The sequence below is a fragment of the Entelurus aequoreus genome, linkage group LG14 (assembly GCF_033978785.1).
Source record: "Entelurus aequoreus isolate RoL-2023_Sb linkage group LG14, RoL_Eaeq_v1.1, whole genome shotgun sequence".
In the NCBI taxonomy this organism is placed as follows: Eukaryota; Metazoa; Chordata; class Actinopteri; order Syngnathiformes; family Syngnathidae; genus Entelurus; species Entelurus aequoreus.
Window position 1 is genome coordinate 35,344,971 of NC_084744.1, and position 20,665 is coordinate 35,365,635.

General features: G+C 41.0%; 1 protein-coding gene across 1 annotated transcript in view; it reads right to left on the reverse strand.

Annotated features, from left to right (window-relative positions):
- The window catches only part of LOC133664811 (5'-3' exoribonuclease 1-like), a 32,024-nt gene extending 12,000 nt beyond the window's left edge, over positions 1-20,024 (reverse strand). Inside the window, exons 1-11 of the mRNA XM_062069733.1 lie at positions 19,990-20,024; positions 16,537-16,632; positions 16,328-16,431; positions 15,998-16,123; positions 13,408-13,570; positions 10,622-10,735; positions 10,224-10,322; positions 3,862-3,977; positions 3,657-3,803; positions 3,502-3,591; positions 2,309-2,444 (exon numbers count right to left, since the gene is read on the reverse strand). Coding sequence (XP_061925717.1) covers positions 2,309-2,444; positions 3,502-3,591; positions 3,657-3,803; positions 3,862-3,977; positions 10,224-10,322; positions 10,622-10,735; positions 13,408-13,570; positions 15,998-16,123; positions 16,328-16,431; positions 16,537-16,626 — 1,185 coding nt within the window. The 5' untranslated portion in view covers positions 16,627-16,632; positions 19,990-20,024. The remainder of the gene's footprint in view (positions 1-2,308; positions 2,445-3,501; positions 3,592-3,656; positions 3,804-3,861; positions 3,978-10,223; positions 10,323-10,621; positions 10,736-13,407; positions 13,571-15,997; positions 16,124-16,327; positions 16,432-16,536; positions 16,633-19,989) is intronic.
- Positions 20,025-20,665: the final 641 nt, after the last annotated feature.

Genomic DNA, 20,665 nt, shown 5'->3' on the forward strand with positions numbered 1-20,665 from the left:
AGAACAAGGTAGAGGACATGCAGGTGTGACAGGAAGTGTGTCAGAACAAGGTAGAGGACATGAAGGTGTGACAGGAAGTGTGTCAGAACAAGGTAGAGGACATGAAGGTGTGACAGGAAGTGTGTCAGAACAAGGTAGAGGACATGAAGGTGTGACAAGAAGTGTGTCAGAACAAGGTAGAGGACATGAAGGTGTGACAGGAAGTGTGTCAGAACAAGGTAGAGGACATGAAGGTGTGACAGGAAGTGGGTCAGAACAAGGTAGAGGACATGAAGGTGTGACAGGAAGTGGGTCAGAACAAGGTAGAGGACATGAAGGTGTGACAGGAAGTGGGTCAGAACAAGGTAGAGGACATGAAGGTGTGACAGGAAGTGTGTCAGAACAAGGTAGAGGACATGAAGGTGTGACAGGAAGTGTGTCAGAACAAGGTAGAGGACATGAAGGTGTGACAGGAAGTGCGTCAGAACAAGGTAGAGGACATGAAGGTGTGACAGGAAGTGCGTCAGAACAAGGTAGAGGACATGAAGGTGTGACAGGAAGTGGGTCAGAACAAGGTAGAGGACATGAAGGTGTGACAGGAAGTGGGTCAGAACAAGGTAGAGGACATGAAGGTGTGACAGGAAGTGTGTCAGAACAAGGTAGAGGACATGAAGGTGTGACAGGAAGTGTGTCAGCACAAGGTAGAGGACATGAAGGTGTGACAGGAAGTGCGTCAGAACAAGGTAGAGGACATGCAGGTGTGACAGGAAGTGTGTCAGAACAAGGTAGAGGACATGAAGGTATGACAGGAAGTGTGTCAGAACAAGGTAGAGGACATGAAGGTGTGACAGGAAGTGTGTCAGAACAAGGTAGAGGACATGAAGGTGTGACAGGAAGTGTGTCAGAACAAGGTAGAGGACATGAAGGTGTGACAGGAAGTGCGTCAGAACAAGGTAGAGGACATGAAGGTGTGACAGGAAGTGGGTCAGAACAAGGTAGAGGACATGAAGGTGTGACAGGAAGTGGGTCAGAACAAGGTAGAGGACATGAAGGTGTGACAGGAAGTGTGTCAGAACAAGGTAGTGGACATGAAGGTGTGACAGGAAGTGTGTCAGAACAAGGTAGAGGACATGAAGGTGTGACAGGAAGTGGGTCAGAACAAGGTAGAGGACATGGTGTGACAGGAAGTGTGTCAGAACAAGGTAGAGGACATGAAGGTGTGACAGGAAGTGTGTCAGAACAAGGTAGAGGACATGAAGGTGTGACAGGAAGTGTGTCAGAACAAGGTAGAGGACATGAAGGTGTGACAGGAAGTGTGTCAGAACAAGGTAGAGGACATGAAGGTGTGACAAGAAGTGTGTCAGAACAAGGTAGAGGACATGAAGGTGTGACAGGAAGTGCGTCAGAACAAGGTAGAGGACATGAAGGTGTGACAGGAAGTGTGTCAGAACAAGGTAGAGGACATGAAGGTGTGACAGGAAGTGGGTCAGAACAAGGTAGAGGACATGAAGGTGTGACAGGAAGTGGGTCAGAACAAGGTAGAGGACATGAAGGTGTGACAGGAAGTGTGTCAGAACAAGGTAGAGGACATGAAGGTGTGACAGGAAGTGTGTCAGAACAAGGTAGAGGACATGAAGGTGTGACAGGAAGTGTGTCAGAACAAGGTAGAGGACATGAAGGTGTGACAGGAAGTGCGTCAGAACAAGGTAGAGGACATGAAGGTGTGACAGGAAGTGGGTCAGAACAAGGTAGAGGACATGAAGGTGTGACAGGAAGTGCGTCAGAACAAGGTAGAGGACATGAAGGTGTGACAGGAAGTGTGTCAGAACAAGGTAGAGGACATGAAGGTATGACAGGAAGTGTGTCAGAACAAGGTAGAGGACATGAAGGTGTGACAGGAAGTGTGTCAGAACAAGGTAGAGGACATGAAGGTGTGACAGGAAGTGTGTCAGAACAAGGTAGAGGACATGAAGGTGTGACAGGAAGTGCGTCAGAACAAGGTAGAGGACATGAAGGTGTGACAGGAAGTGGGTCAGAACAAGGTAGAGGACATGAAGGTGTGACAGGAAGTGTCTCAGAACAAGGTAGAGGACATGAAGGTGTGACAGGAAGTGGGTCAGAACAAGGTAGAGGACATGGTGTGACAGGAAGTGTGTCAGAACAAGGTAGAGGACATGAAGGTGTGACAGGAAGTGTGTCAGAACAAGGTAGAGGACATGAAGGTGTGACAGGAAGTGTGTCAGAACAAGGTAGAGGACATGAAGGTGTGACAGGAAGTGTGTCAGAACAAGGTAGAGGACATGAAGGTGTGACAGGAAGTGGGTACAACCTTGGACTTCTCCACCGCCTCCTCAATTTTCTCCACGATGGCAGCGTCCAGCACCTGCAGGTCACATGACGCCCTGCTGATGGAGCTGACAGGGTGACCTTTCAGCCATGTGGTGATCTCTGACACCTTCTCTGCCCTGTGGACCAGTCAGTCATCGCCATGACAACATGTACATGGACACTTGTCCTGCGTCTGCTGCAAATCTAAACCACTTTTCTGGAAAACTAAATATCAATAATCATCGATATTGACTGATGTCATGATACAGTTTTAACATGAGTCCTGTAGTTGCTAATATGTGTGGTGGTTAGCATGAGTCGTGTAGTTGCTAATATGTGTGGTGGTTAGCATGAGTCGTGTAGTTGCTAATATGTGTGGTGGTTAGCATGAGTCGTGTAGTTGCTAATATGTGTGGTGGTTAGCATGAGTCGTGTAGTTGCTAATATGTGTGGTGGTTAGCATGAGTCGTGTAGTTGCTAATATGTGTGGTGGTTAGCATGAGTCGTGTAGTTGCTAATATGTGTGGTGGTTAGCATGAGTCGTGTAGTTGCTAATATGTGTGGTGGTTAGCATGAGTCGTGTAGTTGCTAATATGTGTGGTGGTTAGCATGAGTCGTGTAGTTGCTAGTAAGTGTGGTGGTTAGCATGAGTCGTGTAGTTGCTAATACGTGTGGTGGTTAGCATGAGTCGTGTAGTTGCTAATATGTGTGGTGGTTAGCATGAGTCGTGTAGTTGCTAATATGTGTGGTGGTTAGCATGAGTCGTGTAGTTGCTAATATGTGTGGTGGTTAGCATGAGTCGTGTAGTTGCTAATATGTGTGGTGGTTAGCATGAGTCGTGTAGTTGCTAATACGTGTGGTGGTTAGCATGAGTCGTGTAGTTGCTAATATGTGTGGTGGTTAGCATGAGTCGTGTAGTTGCTAATATGTGTGGTGGTTAGCATGAGTCGTGTAGTTGCTAATATGTGTGGTGGTTAGCATGAGTCGTGTAGTTGCTAATACGTGTGGTGGTTAGCATGAGTCGTGTAGTTGCTAATATGTGTGGTGGTTAGCATGAGTCGTGTAGTTGCTAATATGTGTGGTGGTTAGCATGAGTCGTGTAGTTGCTAATATGTGTGGTGGTTAGCATGAGTCCTATAGTTGCTAATACAAGAACAAGATGGCAGACAGGACTTTGAAAGTGGAGTGGTTTACCCGTTCTGGTCCTCCCCCGGCCAGACGTCGTCTTCGTAGAACACGTCGTCATGAGAGTTCCTGGACACGGCGTCAAACACCTCGGAGAACCTGTCCACACCACAAGTTCCCAACACCGTCGTCCTACCTGGTGCACTAAAATGGCGTTTCCTCACCTGTCCAGGTATTCCGCCAAAAGCTCCTCCACGGCGGCGGAGTAGAGCCACTCCTTCTCGGTCCTCCTGGTGTAGCCAGGGACCTCCTCGTTCTTCTTGTTGAACTTCAGGTTGAGGCCCACGTTGGCTTTCTGCTCGCCACAGGGACTTGGCAGCAGAACAGTCCTTTTAGCGGCGCTCTTGGTTGCCAAACATGCACACTCACTTCTTTTTGCTGCCTCTGCCGATGAAGATGCTGCCGGAGAAGCGGGACACCAGGTAGCTGGTCATACCCAGACGGGACGCCACCACATACCCGGGATTGTACTTGACACAGTACTTCTGTCAAACACAAGAGGCGGCAGATACTCTCTACATCACAACTACATGGCAGATACAATATAAACAGTGGCAACTACATCACAACTACATGGCAGATACAATATATACAGTGGCAACTACTCTCTACATCAGTGGTCCCCAACCACCGGGCCACGGCCCGGTACCGGTCCGCGGACCGATTGATACCGGGCCGCACAAGAATTTAAAAAAAAAAAAAAATACTTAAAAAAAAAAAAAATGAAACATAAAAAACACAATATATACATTATATATCAATAAAGATCAATACAGTCTGCAGGGATAAGTCTGTAAGCACACATGATTGTATTTATTTATGTAAAAAAAAAAAAAAAAAAAAATATATATATATATATATATATTTTTTTTTTAAATACACCACCCCACACCGGTCTGTGGGACAAATTTTTAAGCGTTGACCGGTCCGCAGCTACAAAAAGGTTGGGGACCACTGCTCTACATCACAACTACATGGCAGATACAATATATACAGTGGCAACTACATCACAACTACATGGCAGATACAATATATACAGTGGCAGCTACTCTCTACATCACAACTACATGGCAGATACAATATATACAGTGGCAACTACTCTCTACATCACAACTACATGGCAGATACAATATATACAGTGGCAACTACTATCTACATCACAACTACATGGCAGATACAATATATACAGTGGCAGCTACTCTCTACATCACAACTACATGGCAGATACAATATATACAGTGGCAACTACTCTCTACATCACAACTACATGGCAGATACAATATATACAGTGGCAACTACATCACAACTACATGGCAGATACAATATATACAGTGGCAACTACTCTCTACATCACAACTACATGGCAGATACAATATATACAGTGGCAACTACATCACAACTACATGGCAGATACAATATATACAGTGGCAACTACATCACAACTACATGGCAGATACAATATATACAGTGGCAACTACTATCTACATCACAACTACATGGCAGATACAATATATACAGTGGCAACTACTCTCTACATCACAACTACATGGCAGATACAATATATACAGTGGCAACTACTCTCTACATCACAACTACATGGCAGATACAATATATACAGTGGCAACTACTCTCTACATCACAACTACATGGCAGATACAATATATACAGTGGCAACTACATCACAACTACATGGCAGATACAATATATACAGTGGCAACTACTCTCTACATCACAACTACATGGCAGATACAATATATACAGTGGCAACTACATCACAACTACATGGCAGATACAATATATACAGTGGCAACTACATCACAACTACATGGCAGATACAATATATACAGTGGCAACTACTATCTACATCACAACTACATGGCAGATACAATATATACAGTGGCAACTACTCTCTACATCACAACTACATGGCAGATACAATATATACAGTGGCAACTACATCACAACTACATGGCAGATACAATATATACAGTGGCAACTACATCACAACTACATGGCAGATACAATATATACAGTGGCAACTACTCTCTACATCACAACTACATGGCAGATACAATATATACATTGGCAGCTACTCTCTACATCACAACTACATGGCAGATACAATATATACAGTGGCAGCTGCTCTCTACATCACAACTACATGGCAGATACAATATATACAGTGGCAACTACTCTCTACATCACAACTACATGGCAGATACAAAATATACAGTGGCAACTACTCTCTACATCACAACTACATGGTAGATACAATATATACAGTGGCAACTACTCTCTACATCACAACTACATGGCAGATACAATATATACAGTGGCAACTACTCTCTACATCACAACTACATGGCAGATACAATATATACAGTGGCAACTACTCTCTACATCACAACTACATGGCAGATACAATATATACAGTGGCAACTACGCTCTACATCACAACTACATGGCAGATACAATATATACAGTGGCAACTACTCTCTACATCACAACTACATGGCAGATACAATATATACAGTGGCAACTACTATCTACATCACAACTACATGGCAGATACAATATATACAGTGGCAGCTACTATCTACATCACAACTACATGGCAGATACAATATATACAGTGGCAACTACTCTCTACATCACAACTACATGGCAGATACAATATATACAGTGGCAGCTACTATCTACATCACAACTACATGGCAGATACAATATATACAGTGGCAACTACATCACAACTACATGGCAGATACAATATATACAGTGGCAACTACTATCTACATCACAACTACATGGCAGATACAATATATACAGTGGCAGCTACTATCTACATCACAACTACATGGCAGATACAATATATACAGTGGCAACTACTCTCTACATCACAACTACATGGCAGATACAATATATACAGTGGCAACTACTCTCTACATCACAACTACATGGCAGATACAATATATACAGTGGCAACTACTCTCTACATCACAACTACATGGCAGATACAATATATACAGTGGCAACTACTCTCTACATCACAACTACATGGCAGATACAATATATACAGTGTCAACTACTCTCTACATCACAACTACATGGCAGATACAATATATACAGTGGCAACTACTCTCTACATCACAACTACATGGCAAATACAATATATACAGTGGCAACTACTCTCTACATCACAACTACATGGCAGATACAATGTATACAGTGGCAACTACTCTCTACATCACAACTACATGGCAGATACAATATATACAGTGGAAACTACTCTCTACATCACAACTACATGGCAGATACAATATATACAGTGGCAACTACGCTCTACATCACAACTACATGGCAGATACAATATATACAGTGGCAACTACTCTCTACATCACAACTACATGGCAGATACAATATATACAGTGGCAACTACTATCTACATCACAACTACATGGCAGATACAATATATACAGTGGCAGCTACTATCTACATCACAACTACATGGCAGATACAATATATACAGTGGCAACTACTCTCTACATCACAACTACATGGCAGATACAATATATACAGTGGCAGCTACTATCTACATCACAACTACATGGCAGATACAATATATACAGTGGCAACTACATCACAACTACATGGCAGATACAATATATACAGTGGCAACTACTATCTACATCACAACTACATGGCAGATACAATATATACAGTGACAGCTACTATCTACATCACAACTACATGGCAGATACAATATATACAGTGGCAACTACTCTCTACATCACAACTACATGGCAGATACAATATATACAGTGGCAACTACTCTCTACATCACAACTACATGGCAGATACAATATATACAGTGGCAACTACTCTCTACATCACAACTACATGGCAGATACAATATATACAGTGGCAACTACTCTCTACATCACAACTACATGGCAGATACAATATATACAGTGGCAACTACTCTCTACATCACAACTACATGGCAGATACAATATATACAGTGGCAACTACTCTCTACATCACAACTACATGGCAAATACAATATATACAGTGGCAACTACTCTCTACATCACAACTACATGGCAGATACAATATATACAGTGGCAACTACTCTCTACATCACAACTACATGGCAGATACAATATATACAGTGGCAACTACTCTCTACATCACAACTACATGGCAGATACAATATATACAGTGGCAACTACTATCTACATCACAACTACATGGCAGATACAATATATACAGTGGCAGCTACTATCTACATCACAACTACATGGCAGATACAATATATACAGTGGCAACTACTCTCTACATCACAACTACATGGCAGATACAATATATACAGTGGCAGCTACTAGCTACATCACAACTACATGGCAGATACAATATATACAGTGGCAACTACATCACAACTACATGGCAGATACAATATATACAGTGGCAACTACTATCTACATCACAACTACATGGCAGATACAATATATACAGTGGCAGCTACTATCTACATCACAACTACATGGCAGATACAATATATACAGTGGCAACTACATCACAACTACATGGCAGATACAATATATACAGTGGCAACTACTATCTACATCACAACTACATGGCAGATACAATATATACAGTGGCAACTACTCTCTACATCACAACTACATGGCAGATACAATATATACAGTGGCAACTACTATCTACATCACAACTACATGGCAGATACAATATATACAGTGGCAACTACTATCTACATCACAACTACATGGCAGATACAATATATACAGTGGCAACTACTATCTACATCACAACTACATGGCAGATACAATATATACAGTGGCAACTACTCTCTACATCACAACTACATGGCAGATACAATATATACAGTGGCAACTACTCTCTACATCACAACTACATGGCAGATACAATATTACAGTGGCAACTACTCTCTACATCACAACTACATGGCAGATACAATATATACAGTGGCAGCTACTATCTACATCACAACTACATGGCAGATACAATATATACAGTGGCAACTACATCACAACTACATGGCAGATACAATATATACAGTGGCAACTACTCTCTACATCACAACTACATGGCAGATACAATATATACAGTGGCAACTACATCACAACTACATGGCAGATACAATATATACAGTGGCAACTACTATCTACATCACAACTACATGGCAGATACAATATATACAGTGGCAACTACTCTCTACATCACAACTACATGGCAGATACAATATATACAGTGGCAACTACTATCTACATCACAACTACATGGCAGATACAATATATACAGTGGCAACTACTCTCTACATCACAACTACATGGCAGATACAATATATACAGTGGCAACTACTATCTACATCACAACTACATGGCAGATACAATATATACAGTGGCAACTACTATCTACATCACAACTACATGGCAGATACAATATATACAGTGGCAACTACTATCTACATCACAACTACATGGCAGATACAATATATACAGTGGCAACTACATCACAACTACATGGCAGATACAATATATACAGTGGCAACTACTATCTACATCACAACTACATGGCAGATACAATATATACAGTGGCAACTACTATCTACATCACAACTACATGGCAGATACAATATATACAGTGGCAACTACTCTCTACATCACAACTACATGGCAGATACAATATATACAGTGGCAACTACTCTCTACATCACAACTACATGGCAGATACAATATATACAGTGGCAACTACTATCTACATCACAACTACATGGCAGATACAATATATACAGTGGCAACTACTCTCTACATCACAACTACATGGCAGATACAATATATACAGTGGCAACTACTATCTACATCACAACTACATGGCAGATACAATATATACAGTGGCAACTACTCTCTACATCACAACTACATGGCAGATACAATATATACAGTGGCAACTACTATCTACATCACAACTACATGGCAGATACAATATATACAGTGGCAACTACTATCTACATCACAACTACATGGCAGATACAATATATACAGTGGCAACTACATCACAACTACATGGCAGATACAATATATACAGTGGCAACTACTATCTCCATCACAACTACATGGCAGATACAATATATACAGTGGCAACTACTATCTACATCACAACTACATGGCAGATACAATATATACAGTGGCAACTACTATCTACATCACAACTACATGGCAGATACAATATATACAGTGGCAACTACTCTCTACATCACAACTACATGGCAGATACAATATATACAGTGGCAACTACTATCTACATCACAACTACATGGCAGATACAATATATACAGTGGCAACTACTCTCTACATCACAACTACATGGCAGATACAATATATACAGTGGCAACTACATCACAACTACATGGCAGATACAATATATACAGTGGCAACTACTCTCTACATCACAACTACATGGCAGATACAATATATACAATGGCAACTACTATCTACATCACAACTACATGGCAGATACAATATATACAGTGGCAACTACTCTCTACATCACAACTACATGGCAGATACAATATATACAGTGGCAACTACTATCCACATCACAACTACATGGCAGATACAATATATACAGTGGCAACTACTCTCTACATCACAACTACATGCTGGTTGTGTAAGTAAGTGAGTAAGTCTTACATGCTGGTTGTGGATGAGAGCCTCCAGTTGGGGTTCATGCGGCACGTTGAAGACCACACGTATACGTCCTTCTTTGATGACATCACTGGAGTCTTGCACCTGTGGACAGGAAGGAGTTAGTCCACTTCCTGTGATGTAGTGGTGGTAGGAGTGTGATGTAGTGGTGGTAGGAGTGTGATGTAGTGGTGGTAGGAGTGTGATGTAGTGGTGGTAGGAGTGTGATGTAGTGGTGGTAGGAGTGTGATGTAGTGGTGGTAGGAGTGTGACGTAGTGGTGGTAGGAGTGTGATGTAGTGGTGGTAGGAGTGTGATGTAGTGCTGGTAGGGGTGTGATGTAGTGGTGGCAGGAGTGTGACGTAGTGGTGGTAGGAGTGTGATGTAGTGGTGTGGTGCACACACCTCTCCCATGGCAGCGTAGTAGGGGTTGGCCACCATGAAGACGGTTGTGTGAGGAGGGAATAGTTCTTCTAGGCTGCTGAAGGTGCTCAAGGAGGAATAAAAGGCCTTGATGTCCTGCAACACACAATAACTCTTTTAATTTCAACTAACTCATGTCCTGGAACACACAATAACTCTTTTAATTTCAACTAACTCATGTCCTGGAACACACAATAACACTTTTAATTTCAACTAACTCATGTCCTGGAACACACAATCACACAATAACTCTTTTAATTTCAACTAACTCATGTCCTGGAACACACAATCACACAATAACTCTTTTAATTTCAACTAACTCATGTCCTGAAACACACAATAACTCTTTTAATTTCAACTAACTCATGTCCTGGAACACACAATAACTCTTTTAATTTCAACTAACTCATGTCCTGGAACACACAATAACACTTTTAATTTCAACTAACTCATGTCCTGGAACACACAATCACACAATACCTGTTTTAATTTCAACTAACTCATGTCCTGGAACACACAATAACACAATAACTGTTTTAATTTCAACTAACTCATGTCCTGGAACACACAATAACTGTTTTAATTTCAACTAACTCATGTCCTGGAACACACAATAACTGTTTTAATTTCAACTAACTCATGTCCTGGAACACACAATAACTGTTTTAATTTCAACTAACTCATGTCCTGGAACACACAATCACACAATAACTGTTTTAATTTCAACTAACTCATGTCCTGGAACACACAATCACACAATAACTGTTTTAATTTCAACTAACTCATGTCCTGGAACACACAATCACACAATAACTGCTTTAATTTCAACTAACTCATGTCCTGGAACACACAATCACACAATAACTGTTTTAATTTCAACTAACTCATGTCCTGGAACACACAATCACACAATACCTGTTTTAATTTCAACTAACTCATGTCCTAGAACACACAATAACTGTTTTAATTTCAACTAACTCATGTCCTGGAACACACAATCACACAATAACTGTTTTAATTTCAACTAACTCATGTCCTGGAACACACAATAACACAACAACTCTTTTAATTTCAACTAACTCATGTCCTGGAACACACAATAACACAATAACTGTTTTAATTTCAACTAACTCATGTCCTGGAACACACAATCACACAATAACTGTTTTAATTTCAACTAACTCATGTCCTGGAACACACAATAACACAATAACTCTTTTAATTTCAACTAACTCATGTCCTGGAACACACAATAACACAATAACTCTTTTAATTTCAACTAACTCATGTCCTGGAACACACAATCACACAATACCTGTTTTTATTTCAACTAAGTGAGTCAACTATGTCAGTATTAAAACATTGCTGAGGACAATACAACTTAGTCTTCTTGAACCAGTATTGAGGATTTAGCTAAATGTTGGACAATATAATAGGTACACCTCCCACCATTCTCACATACATCCCTAAATGACCTTAGATGTAGTAGATGTGGCACACTGTCAGAAGTTACACTTTATCACTATTTCTACTGTATCCTCTTATTGACTCTGTTTAACTGATGCAGAGTTAGTTGTCAGTGGACCACTCCTCTTATTGACTCTGTTTAACTGATGCAGAGTTAGTCGGGAGTGGACCACTCCTCTTATTGACTCTGTTTAACTGATGCAGAGTTAGTTGTTAGTGGACCACTCCTCTTATTGAGTCTGTTTAACTGATGCAGAGTTAGTCGGGAGTGGACCACTCCTCTTATTGACTCTGTTTAACTGATGCAGAGTTAGTTGTTAGTGGACCACTCCTCTTATTGAGTCTGTTTAACTGATGCAGAGTTAGTCGGTAGTGGACCACTCCTCTTATTGACTCTGTTTAACTGATGCAGAGTTAGTCGGTAGTGGACCACTCCTCTTATTGACTCTGTTTAACTGATGCAGAGTTAGTCGGGAGTGGACCACTCCTCTTATTGAGTCTGTTTAACTGATGCAGAGTTAGTCGTTAGTGGACCACTCCTCTTATTGACTCTGTTTAACTGATGCAGAGTTAGTCGGGAGTGGACCACTCCTCTTATTGAGTCTGTTTAACTGATGCAGAGTTAGTTGTTAGTGGACCACTCCTCTTATTGACTCTGTTTAACTGATGCAGAGTTAGTCGGGAGTGGACCACTCCTCTTATTGACTCTGTTTAACTGATGCAGAGTTAGTTGTTAGTGGACCACTCCTCTTATTGAGTCTGTTTAACTGATGCAGAGTTAGTCGGGAGTGGACCACTCCTCTTATTGACTCTGTTTAACTGATGCAGAGTTAGTTGTTAGTGGACCACTCCTCTTATTGACTCTGTTTAACTGATGCAGAGTTAGTCGGGAGTGGACCACTCCTCTTATTGAGTCTGTTTAACTGATGCAGAGTTAGTCGGGAGTGGACCACTCCTCTTATTGACTCTGTTTAACTGGTGCAGAGTTAGTCGGGAGTGGACCACTCCTCTTATTGACTCTGTTTAACTGATGCAGAGTTAGTCGGGAGTGGACCACTCCTCGTATTTAGTCTGTTTAACTGATGCAGAGTTAGTCGGTAGTGGACCACTCCTCTTATTGAGTCTGTTTATCTGATGCAGAGTTAGCTTGTGCAGCTGGTGGGTCCATGACTTGTGTTTTGTTTGCTCAGCCGTTTTACTGCCTTGTTGCAGACAATCAGGCATGTAAATAAACATTTGGAGAGTATTTGTGTGTCAATAAGTCAGTTGACCAATCAAACATGTTTTGGAAGAGTTAGTACCTTGACCACAGTCTGGTAGGCAAAGGGAATGACTTGTTTGGCCCATTGCTTCTCCAGCTCCACCACACCACCGCCTTTAGGTACAAACTTCCTTCCTGTCAGCAGCTGGCCGTACAGAAGCACCGAGGTCTCGTTCACCTGGATGCCTTTCTTCTTCACCAAACTGTGAACGACATACACCTGAGGTCACTCACTACACCTACTTACTCTTCACTCATGCCTTCACTTACTCTTCACTCATGCCTTCAACATCAACTGTGCTGAGGTCACACACTACACCTACTTACTCTTCACTCATGCCTTCAACATCAACTGTGCTGAGGTCACTCACTACAGCTACTCACTCTTCACTCATGCCTTCAACATCAACTGTGCTGAGGTCACTCACTACAGTTACTTACTCTTCACTCATGCCTTCAACATCAACTGTGCTGAGGTCACTCACTACACCTACTTACTCTTCACTCATGCCTTCAACATCAACTGTGCTGAGGTCACTCACTACACCTACTTACTCTTCACTCATGCCTTCAACATCAACTGTGCTGAGGTCACTCACTACAGCTACTTACTCTTCACTCATGCCTTCAACATCAACTGTGCTGAGGTCACTCACTACAGCTACTTACTCTTCACTCATGCCTTCAACATCAACTGTGCTGAGGTCACTCACTACAGCTACTTACTCTTCACTCATGCCTTCAACATCAACTGTGCTGAGGTCACTCACTACAGCTAGTTACTCTTCACTCATGCCTTCAACATCAACTGTGCTGAGGTCACTCACTACAGCTACTTACTCTTCACTCATGCCTTCAACATCAACTGTGCTGAGGTCACTCACTACAGCTACTTACTCTTCACTCATGCCTTCAACATCAACTGTGCTGAGGTCACTCGCTACAGCTACTTACTCTTCACTCATGCCTTCAACATCAACTGTGCTGAGGTCACTCACTACAGCTACTTACTCTTCACTCATGCCTTCAACATCAACTGTGATGAGGTCACTCACTACAGCTACTTACTCTTCACTCATGCCTTCAACATCAACTGTGATGAGGTCACTCACTACAGCTACTCACTCTTCACTCATGCCTTCAACATCAACTGTGATGAGGTCACTCACTACAGCTACTTACTCTTCACTCATGCCTTCACTTACTCTTCACTCATGCCTTCAACATCAACTGTGCTGAGGTCACTCACTACAGGTACTTACTCTTCACTCATGCCTTCAACATCAACTGTGCTGAGGTCACTCACTACAGCTACTCACTCTTCACTCATGCCTTCAACATCAACTGTGCTGAGGTCACTCACTACAGCTACTTACTCTTCACTCATGCCTTCAACATCAACTGTGCTGAGGTCACTCACTACACCTACTTACTCTTCACTCATGCCTTCAACATCAACTGTGCTGAGGTCACTCACTACACCTACTTACTCTTCACTCATGCCTTCAACATCAACTGTGCTGAGGTCACTCACTACACCTACTTACTCTTCACTCATGCCTTCAACATCAACTGTGCTGAGGTCACTCACTACACCTACTTACTCTTCACTCATGCCTTCAACATCAACTGTGCTGAGGTCACTCACTACAGCTACTTACTCTTCACTCATGCCTTCAACATCAACTGTGCTGAGGTCACTCACTACACCTACTTACTCTTCACTCATGCCTTCAACATCAACTGTGCTGAGGTCACTCACTACACCTACTTACTCTTCACTCATACCTTCAACATCAACTGTGCTGAGGTCACTGACTACAGCTACTCACTCTTCACTCATGCCTTCAACATCAACTGTGCTGAGGTCACTGACTACAGCTACTCACTCTTCACTCATGCCTTCAACATCAACTGTGCTGAGGTCACTCACTACAGCTACTTACTCTTCACTCATGCCTTCAACATCAACTGTGCTGAGGTCACTCACTACAGCTACTTACTCTTCACTCATGCCTTCAACATCAACTGTGCTGAGGTCACTCACTACACCTACTTACTCTTCACTCATACCTTCAACATCAACTGTGCTGAGGTCACTGACTACAGCTACTCACTCTTCACTCATGCCTTCAACATCAACTGTGCTGAGGTCACTCACTACAGCTACTTACTCTTCACTCATGCCTTCAACATCAACTGTGCTGAGATCACTGACTACACCTACTCACTCTTCAGTGATGCCTTCAACATCAACTGTGCTGAGGTCACTCACTACACCTACTTACTCTTCACTCATGCCTTCAACATCAACTGTGCTGAGGTCACTCACTACACCTACTTACTCTTCACTCATGCCTTCAACATCAACTGTGCTGAGGTCACTCACTACACCTACTCACTCTTCACTCATGCCTTCAACATCAACTGTGCTGAGGTCACTCACTACACCTACTTACTCTTCACTCATGCCTTCAACATCAACTGTGCTGAGGTCACTCACTACAGCTACTCACTCTTCACTCATGCCTTCAACATCAACTGTGCTGAGGTCACTCACTACACCTACTTACTCTTCACTCATGCCTTCAACATCAACTGTGCTGAGGTCACTGACTACACCTACTCACTCTTCAGTGATGCCTTGGACGTCTTTCTCCCAGTCTCTCTGCTCCTTGTCTGACAGGTAGGAGACTTGTGTGGGTGGAGGTGTGTCATACACCCTCTGCACACCTGCTGCTTCCTGCAGGTAGAACCTGCCCAGCACACAGACAAGATGTACACAGTGTTACTATTCAAACTGGAGGTCTAAACTATGAAATATACTTGTTCAATAAAATGTAATGAATACTTAGGTCTACTACGCTACTGTGTGCCATGTGTGAAGGTGTGGCTAATAATGTTGTTTTCCTTGTGCCGTGTAGTGGGCGTGGCTTATCAGGACATGAAGGTGGCCTTACTTGCGTTCTCCATCGGACACAGCGATGATGCGAGCTTCCTCCAGGTGTGGCCAGTTGACAAACACACACCTGCCCAGCACTCCTTCAGCCACCTGCTCACACAGCTGCAAGGACATACAACACACACACACATTTATAAAGCATGCAGAGCTGCAAGGACATAGAAGACATGGTATTTATAAAACATGCAGAGTATTTGAAGGACTTACCATGTCTTCTTGTGGAGGAGTGATGATGCTCAACATCATGTTCTCACCTCTGCTGCTCTGCTGGAACACCACCACCCCGCTCTTCTTCATGTGGAACTGAGGTGAACACATGATGTTTAGTGACGTCATGAACATACATCATGTCTCCTCTACAATGTTCATGTACACATAGTTGTCCTCTACAATGTTCATGTACACATAGTTGTCCTCTACAATGTTCATGTACACGTAGTTCTCCTCTACAATGTTCATGTACACATAGTTGTCCTCTACAATGTTCATGTACACATTGTTGTCCTCTACAATGTTCATGTACACGTAGTTCTCCTCTACAATGTTCATGTACACATAGTTCTCCTCTACAATGTTCATGTACACATAGTTCTCCTCTACAATGTTCATGTACACATAGTTGTCCTCTACAATGTTCATGTACACATAGTTCTCCTCTACAATGTTCATGTACACATAGTTCTCCTCTACAATGTTCATGTACACATAGTTCTCCTCTACAATGTTCATGTACACATAGTTCTCCTCTACAATGTTCATGTACACATAGTTCTCCTCTACGATGTTCATGTACACATAGTTCTCCTCTACAATGTTCATGTACACATAGTTGTCCTCTACAATGTTCATGTACACATAGTTCTCCTCTACAATGTTCATGTACACACAGTTCTCCTCTACAATGTTCATGTACACATAGGTTGTCCTCTACAATGTTCATGTACACATAGTTCTCCCCTACAATGTTCATGTACACATAGGTTGTCCTCTACAATGTTCATGTACACATAGTTCTCCTCTACAATGTTCATGTACACATAGTTGTCCTCTACAATGTTCATGTACACATAGTTGTCCTCTACAATGTTCATGTACACAGTTCTCCTCTACAATGTTCATGTACACATAGTTGTCCTCTACAATGTTCATGTACACATAGTTCTCCTCTACAATGTTCATGTACACATAGTTCTCCTCTACAATGTTCATGTACACATAGTTGTCCTCTACAATGTTCATGTACACATAGTTGTCCTCTACAATGTTCATGTACACATAGTTCTCCTCTACAACGTTCATATGTACATAGTTCTCCTCTACAATGTTCATGTACACACAGTTCTCCTCTACAATGTTCATGTACACATAGGTTGTCCTCTACAATGTTCATGTACACATAGTTCTCCCCTACAATGTTCATGTACACATAGGTTGTCCTCTACAATGTTCATGTACACATAGTTGTCCTCTACAATGTTCATGTACACATAGTTGTCCTCTACAATGTTCATGTACACATAGTTCTCCTCTACAATGTTCATGTACACATAGTTCTCCTCTACAATGTTCATGTACACATAGTTGTCCTCTACAATGTTCATGTACACATAGTTCTCCTCTACAATGTTCATGTACACATAGTTCTCCTCTACAATGTTCATGTACACATAGTTGTCCTCTACAATGTTCATGTACACATAGTTGTCCTCTACAATGTTCATGTACACATAGTTCTCCTCTACAACGTTCATATGTACATAGTTCTCCTCTACAATGTTCATGTACACATAGGTTGTCCTCTACAATGTTCATGTACACATAGTTCTCCTCTACAATGTTCATGTACACATAGTTCTCCTCTACAATGTTCATGTACACATAGTTCTCCTCTACAATGTTCATGTACACATAGGTTGTCCTCTACAATGTTCATGTACACATAGGTTGTCCTCTACAATGTTCATGTACACATAGTTCTCCTCTACAATGTTCATGTACACATAGTTCTCTTCTACAATGTTCATGTACACATAGTTCTCTTCTACAATGTTCATGTACACATAGTTCTCCTCTACAATGTTCATGTACACATAGGTTGTCCTCTACAATGTTCATGTACACATAGTTGTCCTCTACAATGTTCATGTACACATAGTTGTCCTCTACAATGTTCATGTACACATAGTTGTCCTCTACAATGTTCATGTACACATAGGTTGTCCTCTACAATGTTCATGTACACATAGTTGTCCTCTACAATGTTCATGTACACATAGTTCTCCTCTACAATGTTCATGTACACATAGTTCTCCTCTACAATGTTCATGTACACATAGGTTGTCCTCTACAATGTTCATGTACACATAGTTGTCCTCTACAATGTTCATGTACACATAGTTGTCCTCTACAATGTTCATGTACACATAGTTGTCCTCTACAACGTTCATGTACATTGTTGGTGTTGTCATGAATATTTCAGTTCTTTCTAGTCCAAGTTAGAGTCGTCCTCTGTTATGTTGCAAAGATAAAGACACTTGATACATTCCTGGGGCTCGGTGGACATGTCCTTCACACCCACATCTCACAGCATGACATGTATTTTAGTCACAGCTTACTCTCTAAATGTCTTTCTTTTGTATCTGATATGACTTCATCCATCTTTAATCCACACATTGCTGTCTTTTTGTATCTGATATCACAATCACTTAACGTGTCTTTTGACCCAAAACATCTTTTATGTACCTTTTTAACCTCAAAACATTTTTTATGTATAATTTTAACCCCAAAACATATTTTATGTATATTCATTTTTAACCTCAAAACATCTTTTATGTAAATTTTTTTAACCTCAAAACATCTTTTATGTACATTTTTAACCCCAAACATCTTTTATGTACATTTTTAACCTCAAAACATCTTTTATGTACATTTGTTTTAACCTCAAACCATATTTTATGTACATTTTTAACCCCAAAACATTTTATGTACATTAATTTTTTAACCTCAAAACATCTTTTATGTACATTTTTAACCTCAAAACATATTTTATGTACATTTTTAACTCCAAAACATATTTTATGTAAATTTGTTTTTAACCTCAAAACATATTTTATGTACATTTTTAACCCCAAAACATATTTTATGTACATTTATTTTTAATCTCAAAACATATTTTACGTACATTTTTAACCTCAAAACATATTTTATGTACATTTTTAACCCCAAAACATATTTTACGAATATTTATTTTTAACCTCAATACATCTTTTATGTACATTTTTAACCCCAAAACATATTTTACGTATATTTATTTTTAACCTCAAAACATATTATGTACAATTTTAACCCCAAAACATATTTTATGTATATTTATTTTTAACCTCAAAACATCTTTTATGTACATTTTTAACCCCAAAACATATTTTATGCACATTTGAGGATGTAGTTGGTGTATACTGTACATGATGTAGTCAGTGCATACTGTACATAATGAAGTCGGTGCATACTGTACATGAAGTAGTTGGTGTATACTGTACATGACGTAGTCAGTGCATACTGTACATGATGTAGTTGGTGCTCACTGTACATAATGTAGTCAGTGCATACTGTACATGATGTAATCGGTGCATACCACAGAAGTATATGATGTAGATGATGTACCTTATGTTTGATGTGCTGCAGCGTGGGGAAACCACAGAAGTAGATGATGTTTGATGTGTTGCAGTGTGGGGAAACCACAGAAGTAGATGATGTACCTTATGTTTGATGTGTTGCAGCGTGGGGAAACCACAGAAGTATATGATGTACCTTATGTTTGATGTGCTGCAGCGTGGGGAAACCACAGAAGTAGGTGATGTACCTTATGTTTGATGTGCTGCAGCGTGGGGAAACCACAGAAGTATATGATGTACCTTATGTCTGATGTGTTGCAGCGTGGGGAAACCACAAAAGTATATAATGTAGATGATGTACCTTATGTTTGATGTGCTGCAGCGTGGGGAAACCACAGAAGTATATGATGTAGATGATGTACCTTATGTTTGATGTGCTGAAACGTGGGGAAACCACAGAAGTAGATGATGTACTTTATGTTTGATGTGTTGCAGCGTGGGGAAACCACAGAAGTAAATGATGTTCCTTATGTTTGATGTGTTGCAGCGTGGGGAAACCACAGAAGTAAATGATGTACCTTATGTTTGATGTGTTGCAGCGTGGGGAAACCACAGAAGTATATGATGTACCTTATGTTTGATGTGTTGCAGCGTGGGGAAACCACAGAAGTAGATTATGTACCTTATGTTTGATGTGCTGCAGCGTGGGGAAACCACAGAAGTAG